General features: G+C 50.5%; 1 protein-coding gene across 2 annotated transcripts in view; it reads left to right on the plus strand.

Moving 5' to 3' along the window:
• Positions 1–8,430, plus strand: part of prickle2b (prickle homolog 2b) — a 45,700-nt gene extending 37,270 nt beyond the window's left edge. For both annotated transcript variants that reach the window (XM_076268272.1, XM_076268271.1), the window contains exons 3-8: positions 731–844; positions 1,147–1,284; positions 2,872–3,075; positions 4,344–4,530; positions 5,658–6,503; positions 6,906–8,430. In XM_076268272.1, coding sequence (XP_076124387.1) covers positions 731–844; positions 1,147–1,284; positions 2,872–3,075; positions 4,344–4,530; positions 5,658–6,503; positions 6,906–7,858 — 2,442 coding nt within the window. In that variant the 3' untranslated portion in view covers positions 7,859–8,430. The remainder of the gene's footprint in view (positions 1–730; positions 845–1,146; positions 1,285–2,871; positions 3,076–4,343; positions 4,531–5,657; positions 6,504–6,905) is intronic.
• Positions 8,431–8,763: the final 333 nt, after the last annotated feature.

Below are 8,763 nucleotides of genomic sequence, written 5' to 3' on the forward strand. Positions count from 1 at the left end.
ATTAGCTAAACCTCCACAGTGATTACACTGTTTTTTAATATGTCAGCTCTTTTATTGTGTGTGTGTGTTTGTCTGTCTAGATTTCCTTTTTATTTACTAACCATTTAGACATTGAATACAGAATGAATGTGACACATGTTATGTGTTGTGGACATTGTCGCTACGCTCTGTAAAAATGCTAATTGTATAATTTTAGCGTGGAGGGATTAGCACGAATCCCGTGTCCATGGGCTGAAGATGCCGTTAATTGAGCTAATCGGAATTTGAGCCGCGCTCTGCGGATTCAACTGCCCGTCCTGATAAAGCATTCCCATGTCAGCATGATGGCAGAGAGCGAAAGGCCAGATCCCATTAACTCTGGGCTGGACATCCATAAATCATCTGCCCTGTAATGGCTCTGTGTGTGTGTGTGCTTGTGTGTGTGTGATTCAGGCAGGGGGGATGGGAACAGAATCAGGGCGGGCAATATAGAAACTGTCCTTCATGGCGTCAGTGGTAGCCTGGGTCAAATCAGAGGAAACCGAAGCATTTGGATCACCAGCGCACATCAACACACACACACACACACACACACACCATATATCCCCTACCCACTGGAGGCAGGCATTGGCCAGATGATGTGATGCAGGGTGTGGGTGACCTTGTTGTGTTGTGGTGGTGTGCGACCTTGTGTGTTGTGGTGGTGTGTGACCTTGTGTGTGAGCGCATCTGTCGGTGTGGTCTCTCGCAGGTGCACCAGTACTACAGCTCCCTGCCAGAGGATAAGGTGCCCTATGTGAACAGCCCTGGAGAGAAGTACCGCATCAAGCAGCTGCTGCACCAGCTACCCCCACACGACAATGAGGTGAGAACACCCTCGCCAACCCACCCCATCCCTACCCCACCACGGGGCTCTGCCTCCCCAGAAAGGTCGCATCACACAGGGTGTGTGATGTAAGTAAGTGTTTAAATGAGGTGTGTGTGTGTGTTTTTTTAATTTTTTTATTTATGTCAGGCAGAAAACCTTTGGTACTTGGTAGGTGTGTGTGTGTGTTTGTTTTTATTTGTGTGTGTGTGTGTGTGTGTGTGTGTGTGTGTGTAACCGTATGTGTAGAAAGATGTGCACTGACAGCACTGACCTCTCTTCCCGGCTCCTCGCCCATGCAGGCGCGCTACTGCAACTCCCTGGACGACGAGGAAAAGCGCGAGCTCAAGCTCTTCAGCGGCCAGCGCAAGCGCGAGAATCTGGGTCGCGGAAACGTGAGACCCTTCCCTGTGACAATGACTGGGGCCATCTGTGAGCAGGTAACCACCCCATCCACACCCTCCTCCTCCTCTACCGCTCCCCCTCCCCCTCTCCCTCTCTCTCTCCTGCCATTTGTGAGTCCCTCTCAGGATACAGTTAGCACCGAGCTGTCAGTTTAAAATAGCAAATAGCCCAAAAGCAAACGCGCGCACACACACACACACACACACACACACACACACACACACACACACACATATGTGCCACTTCCTCTGCTCCCTTAAACAGCAGTGGCACAGGAATGCAGGAACTGACGGAGGTGACATCAGAATGAAAATAAACCAGGGGATATTTCAAGATATTTTGTGTGTGTGTGTGTGTGTGTGTATGTTTTTCGCCCTCCACATAACTCCACTTTAAGCTCAGAACATAAGCGAAGCGGCTGATGACATTAAAGTGGATTTCCTTCTATGACCTTCAGCCTTGTCAGCTGCACTGATGCCACGTTGACAATTTTCCTTTATTTTTTTTCAGAGACTCGGTTCTTCTTTTATACCTTTTTTCTTCAAACGTTTATAAGTAAACACAGCGGGTTTTGACTGTTCCTTGAAATACGCTTGTGCCTGTCTGTGTGTGTGTGTTATTCTAACGCAGTGCCAAAAATGAGCTTCCCAAGAGGTTAGTGAAGACAAGCTGAAACGCAGAGTGTTCTCTCCTTGACAGAAGCCCATTGCTGACCTCAGTGTTCAGAATGTAGGAGTTGGCTTCGCCCGGTCCTGTATGGCCCATTCTCCATGCATTTCCCTGATTTACTGTAGGCCTGCCCCCTGAGCAGACAGTTATCAGGGAGGGGAGAGGGAGCAGATTGCTTGAGTGGACACTCTTTGATAACGCATATTGATTTAATCCTCATTCCCCACTCCCCCCCCCCCCCCCCACTCCTGACCTCTATAAGTCAGCGAGGTAGTGTGCTACTTGGATAACCAGCGAGGTAGTGTGCTACTTGGATAACCAGCGAGGTAGTGTGCTACTTGTAGTGTGCTACTTGGATAACCAGCAAGGTAGTGTGCTACTTGTAGTGTGCTACTTGGATAACCAGTGAGGTAGTGTGCTACTTGTAGTGTGCTACTTGGATAACCTGATTTCGCCCCCCTCTCATACTCTTCATATCCTTTCTCTCTTGCTCTCTCTCTCCTTCTCTCTCTCTCTCTCTCTCCCTCTCCTTCTCTCTTTTTCTATCTGTCCCTCTCTCTCTCCCTCTTTCTCTCTTGCTCTCTCTCTCCCTCTCCTTCTCTCTCTTGCTCTCTCTCCCTCTCCTTCTCTCTTTTTCTCTCTGTCCCTCTCTCTCTCACTCTTTCTCTCTTGCTCTCTCTCTCTCTCCCTCCCTCTCCTCTCTCTTTGTCTCTCTATCTCTCTCTCTCTCTCTCCCCCCCCCTCCCTGGCACCAAACATACACATGCACACATATACTAATTGCTCTTTTAATTCTTTTTTTTCTTCAAATATTTAATCAGTCACTTTGGACATAAATGTCTTTAAACTGAACTGCACCATCACTGTAAACTGTATACCATAGTGGTTGAGTTCTATGTTCTAACGGTTCCCTGCATTTTCTCCCCTCCCCCCTCTCCTGCTCCCTCGGTCAGTGCGGTGGGCAGATAAACGGTGGTGACATTGCGGTGTTTGCGTCGCGGGCAGGCCACGGCGTGTGCTGGCACCCGCGCTGCTTCGTGTGCAGCATGTGCGACGAGCTGCTGGTGGACCTCATCTACTTCCACCAGGACGGCAAGATCTACTGCGGCCGCCACCACGCAGAGAGACTCAAGCCCCGATGCTCCGCCTGCGACGAGGTGCGCCTGCACTACACACACTCACTCACACACACACACACACACACACACACACACACACACAGACGGCAAGATCTACTGCGGCCGCCACCACGCAGAGAGGCTGAAGCCCCGATGCTCCGCCTGCGACGAGGTGCGCCTGCACACACTCCGTACACAAAGAGACTGACACACACACACACTCACACACACACACACACACACACACACACACACACACAAAGAGACTGACACACACACACACACACTCTCACACACACACACACACACAAAGAGACTGACACACAAAATAACACTGGACACACACACACTCACACACAAAGAGACTGACACACAAAATAACACAGGACACACACACACACACACAATCACACACACACACACAATCACGCACTAATCCCCTCCAACATGACCTCTTGTTATCACTCTGCACACCACAGCCTTCAGAGACAGCCTAAAGACCCCCCATCCCCCCTCCCACACACACACACACACACACACACACACATACATACACATTCCATAGGTCTATAAACTGGGTTGGATTAACGTTGACTGACATAAAGATTATGCAATTTAATATAATACTGTTGCAGATGCAGACTTTTGTTTTGAAAGGGATTTTAAAAACTTTAAACAGCTTCACAGTAGAGCTGCATGAGTGCCATGGAGTAGCCTAATGCTCTTGACTGCAAGAATGTTTTCGATTCTGAGATATTCATGTTAGCAGTTGAAAGAGGGGCTAAGATTTGCAAAACCACAAAGTGCCTCTCAGACCATATGTGTGGATAGAGTATGTGTGTCGATGGAAGCTTTTATGAAGGCTATTTCACCGCCTGTTGCGCCGTTAGCACACAGTTTTAGAAAGAAAACGTTTTCTTTTCCGTGTCTCCTAAGAAGTATTCATTCCCCCCCCCCCCTTTCCTCCTCAGTTTGTTCTTTTTTTTAACTGGTCGCGTAGCTTCAAAGACAGAGCCAGTGAAAAATGTAACTTGACCTCACATCTCCTGCAGAGGGGTAAGAGAGGACGCAGTTTCAGAGGCTGGAACAGGGCCACAGCCAGGCCCCCAAGCCTTCTGCACTAGCTCCTCCATCCCTTCTGCCCCACGGCTGCCCCGCCCCCAAGCCTTCTGCACTATCTCCTCCATCCCGTCCCGTCGCCCTTCTGCCCCACGGCTGCCCCGCCACCATTCCGCTACAGACAGATACTGTGGTTTGATGTACGGTCGGCTATCTTTTTTTTATGGTTCCTGCATTCTCTCCGACAGATCATTTTCGCGGACGAGTGCACGGAGGCGGAGGGCCGCCACTGGCACATGAAGCACTTCTGCTGCTTCGAGTGCGAGACGGTGCTGGGCGGACAGCGCTACATCATGAAGGAGGGTCGTCCTTACTGCTGCGGCTGCTTCGAGTCCCTCTACGCCGAGTACTGCGACTCCTGCGGGGAGCACATCGGTGAGTGGACACATCCGTCAGGGCCGTCGTTGCCGTGACGATTGGAAACGCTAGGCAAGGCACTCTGTATGGGCTGAGCAGTGTAAAATGGGGCGAATCTGTGGTGCAAAATAAGACAAATCGGCCTGGCCTCAGCGGTGCCAGGGGTGCGTCCTCTCAAACAGGCCTCACGGGAGCACTGACCCGGATCTGGGCACTTAGTTTGAAAGTTAGTTTGGAACATTATTTAGCAGGGCCAAAGAAAGTAATCTCTTAGCAGGTACCTTGGGTTTAGGGTTTTGTATAACAGCAAGTCCTAACTGCAAGCGTTGCGGGCGGACATTAGCTAAAATGTGTTTAATTACATTGTTTTCAATTGAAATATCCTGACGGTATGTGTCGCGATGCTGTGCTGTGCAGCGCCATGCAACACCCTACTTCAATTTTCTTTCTGTCTCTTACAAAGCTCTGCTGTTTTGAATGACAGATATGACTCAGTAGAAGGACATATTTAACGGATTCAGTGTAGACAGAGAGCATTTAACGGTACAAGACAGTAGCTGGCACGGATGCTGTCGGTGTACCATGTAAAAGTGTTGTCTCTCGTCTCCCGAGTTCAAGCAGAGTGCAGAGCACGCAGGTGTCTCTCCTGCCCCCTGCGTAACACTCCCCCGCGTAACACTCTTTGCTCGGAGGCCTCGTTTTTTGCTCCAGTGGTTTTCCACAGCTGCATGTGGGCACCTCGCTCAAGACGTTTTTGGGTTGTAATTATCTGCTTGATGGGATGCCGAGAGTATTTCAGTAAAAGCTGATTATAAACTAAAATGTCCAGACACAGACATTGAAAATACGTAGTGGAATACCAGATGTAGGCTAGGTTGAACGAGTTTCCCCTCTGTTACTCATTACACTAATACAGATAATTTAGGGAACATATATTTACCACAGATGTCCATGGCAGAGGGGAGACATCTTGTAATGTCACTGAATTGGTTCAACATACTTTTAAATGGAGTGTTACAGGATTTGATAGTGTAGCATGAGCAGTTTCAGCAGAGTAGTTAAGGATTTGTGTGGGTGTCTTAAGTACATAAGGTGCATAACAGGCAGCCTTAACTAATTAAAATGTATTCTCTCCACCATGGTAGGTATTGACCAGGGCCAGATGACCTATGATGGTCAGCACTGGCACGCCACTGAGACGTGTTTCTGCTGCGCCCGCTGTAAGAAGTCCCTCCTGGGCCGGCCCTTCCTGCCCAAGCAGGGTCAGATCTTCTGCTCTCGGGCCTGCAGCGTGGGCGAGGACCCCAACGGCTCCGACTCCTCCGACTCGGCCTTCCAGAGCGCCCGCTCACGGGAGTCCCGTCGCTGTGCCAAGGCTGGCAAGAACGGGAACGTCCACGCGACCAACGGACATGCCAACGGCGTAGGACAGGACCAGCAGGGGCGCTTCTCGGCAGACGTGGACCCGCTGTCCCTGCAGATGGACCTGCTGAGCCTGTCCAGCCAGACGCCCAGTCTGACGCGGGAGCCACCCAGCTGGAAGGGTCATGGTGAGGCGTACCCGTACGATAGCCGCGCCAACGCCACCCCCAGCCCCCTGCAGCTGCTTAGCCAGTGCAACATCAGGACGAGCTACAACCCCGCGCCCACCTCAGGAAAAGCCGGCGAACAGCGGGCAAAGGACCCTGGCCTGAACAAGAGACCCCCCATATCGGCCCTCAAAGGGCACTCCTTCAACGAGAACTGGTACAGCGGACCAGACGACTACTCCCCGCCAAAGTTGAAAACGCAGTCCAGCTTCACCGATGTGTCCCATAACGGCTTCTCAGAAAAGCGCTCGGTCAGCCTACACGTGTTCCAGAGGGACCTGGACACTCAGGGAGGACGGAGCAGGAACCCGATCAGTGCACTTAGTTTTACCGAGCAACTCACACCTCTTGAGCAAACTCCAAGAGGCTCCATGGAGTCATTAGCCTTGTCTAATGCCACAGGTATGTGCAGATTCCATCTGAAAGTCACTTAATATGTGAGGATGGCCTTAAGTATTTCTGTATTTGGAGTTTGTGGAAAGTGAGTCATTTTAGTGGTGTTTCATGTTCGGTAATAGACAGAAGAAGTCAACGGAATTTCGGGTTGTGTGCGCCAGTTCAACTTTTTGCTGTAGAAATAAACACAGGCTTAGTGCGCCGAAATGAAATGTGCAATTAAGAGAGTTTACCCACTCTTTATAGACCAAGGTTTTGCTGGTCCCCATATTTAAAGACCAAGTGGCATTGTCATGTAATTCCAAGAGTGAAAGACTAGCATTTTCCTTGATTACTTCTGTCTCCTCGTGTGATGGTGTGGCCACCTATCTTCAGTGACCTCATTTCTGTTTGTGTGTTGGTGCACAGGGACATCAGCCGATGGAGGTGGCAAGCGTCAGGAGCATCTGTCTCGCTTCTCCATGCCTGACCTCAGCAAAGACTCCGGCATGAACGTGTCGGAGAAGAGCAACATGGGCACGCTCAACTCCTCGGTCCAGTTTCGCAGCTCCGAGTCGCTGCGCAGCCTGACCTCGGTGCAGCCCTACATGGAGATGGACGTCCCCGTGGCGGTCAAGTACCCGCTGCAGTACCACCACCAGCCCTCGGTCGTGAGCGCCCTGCCGCCCGGCTTCGCCTACCAGGAGGAGGACCGGCTGAGTTTGGTGAGCAATGCCAACAGCGCCCGTTTGCCCGCCATGAGTGACCGGGAGCGCGGAATGCGAGGGGGACGAGGTAACGGCCCAGTGGAGGAGCCAAGACGCCGGCACCACCATCACCACCGGCGATCCAGGCGCTCACGGCGCTCCCGCTCGGAGAACGCCCTCAACCTGGCCGCCGATCGCCGGGTGCCCGCACACGAACGGCCACAGCGGCGCGTCTGCGAGGACTATGACCGCTTCCCCCCACCGCGAGGCCAGCAGGACGCCCTGGGCGGCAGAGGAGGAGGAGGAGGAGGAGGAGGGGGCGGCCATTTCCGGCAGCAGCCCTTCCGGCAGTGCCCTCGGACCACCTCGGACCTGACACTCCAGAACGCGGCTGCGCTGCGGCCGAGGGGCCTGCGCCTTGGCTGGGACGACTACGAGGACTACGCCGACGAGGACGACTGGTGCTCCACGTGCTCCTCCTCGTCCGAGTCGGACGACGAGGGCTTCTTCCTGGGCGAGCCCATCCCGCGGCCCATGCAGCTGCGCTACATGACCAGCGAGGAGCTCCTGCAGAAGTACAGCTCCGGAGGACTGGCCGGCCCTGGACAGATCGGCAGCCGAGGGCAGCTGCACACGCGCAAGCGCAGGAAAAGCAAGAACTGCATCATCTCCTAACTGAAGCCACGCAGGGTGGTGACCAGGTCACATTCGTTGTAGCTTATCTATCTACCCCTGAAAGAGGAAAATAAAACACTTGCACAAAAGCATTTCCAACTCTGTTTAAAAAAGAGACACCACTCAAAAACACGTTTTAAGTATTGTGAGATAACAGTGAGTGAGTCACAGTAGGTTAATCCGTCGACAGCACAAATGTTTTGCATGTTTGCTTTTTTCTTCTGTTTCTGTTTTGATATTACAATGTCATTACTGAGTATTATATTTCAAACAGCTTCTACTGCATTTTGAAGGTCTGCTATGCCATCATATTGTACTTATCAAAAGCCAATGTGCAATGGTTCTAAATGTCTTTTATCCGCCTTCGTAACAGTCCTGTATGGTTCAGCTTATTCCTGCAATGTGGATTTCTTAAGTATCATTTTAGGCTATTATAAGGTGTATATAAATGAATTAATGAATTCACTAAGTTAAGGATGTAATGTAAATACATTGTAAATGATGTACCACATATTTTTATATTTTGTATTGATAGAATTGTTTATGTATTATATATAATGTAGAAATAGAAAAGCATGCACATTAATTTGCTGAGTTTTGTCCTGCGTTGAAATTAAAGAGTATTTCATCGAAGTTTTGATGCTAGTTGACTGAAGGTTTGATGCTAGTTGACTGAAGGTTTGATGCTAGCCCATTCGCGCTGGATGCTGCACGATGTAACATTCTATCTCCCGCTGGTTGCTTCATAGCGCAACATTGAATCTCCCGCTGGTTGCAGCATAGCGCAACATGCTTTTTATTTAATGTTTCTAGGTGTACAGAGGCTTAGATATTAAGGTTTTGGTAGACGTTGACAATTCTTAGTATTTTTTCAGAAAACCCTCAGGAAATAAGGTTATTTAGTC

Source organism: Alosa pseudoharengus, unplaced genomic scaffold (genome assembly GCF_046254945.1).
Source record: "Alosa pseudoharengus isolate Yale_2024_CS ecotype anadromous, Long Island Sound unplaced genomic scaffold, YU_APseudo_1.1 YU_APseudo_1.1_scf_5, whole genome shotgun sequence".
NCBI lineage: Eukaryota > Metazoa > Chordata > Actinopteri > Clupeiformes > Clupeidae > Alosa > Alosa pseudoharengus.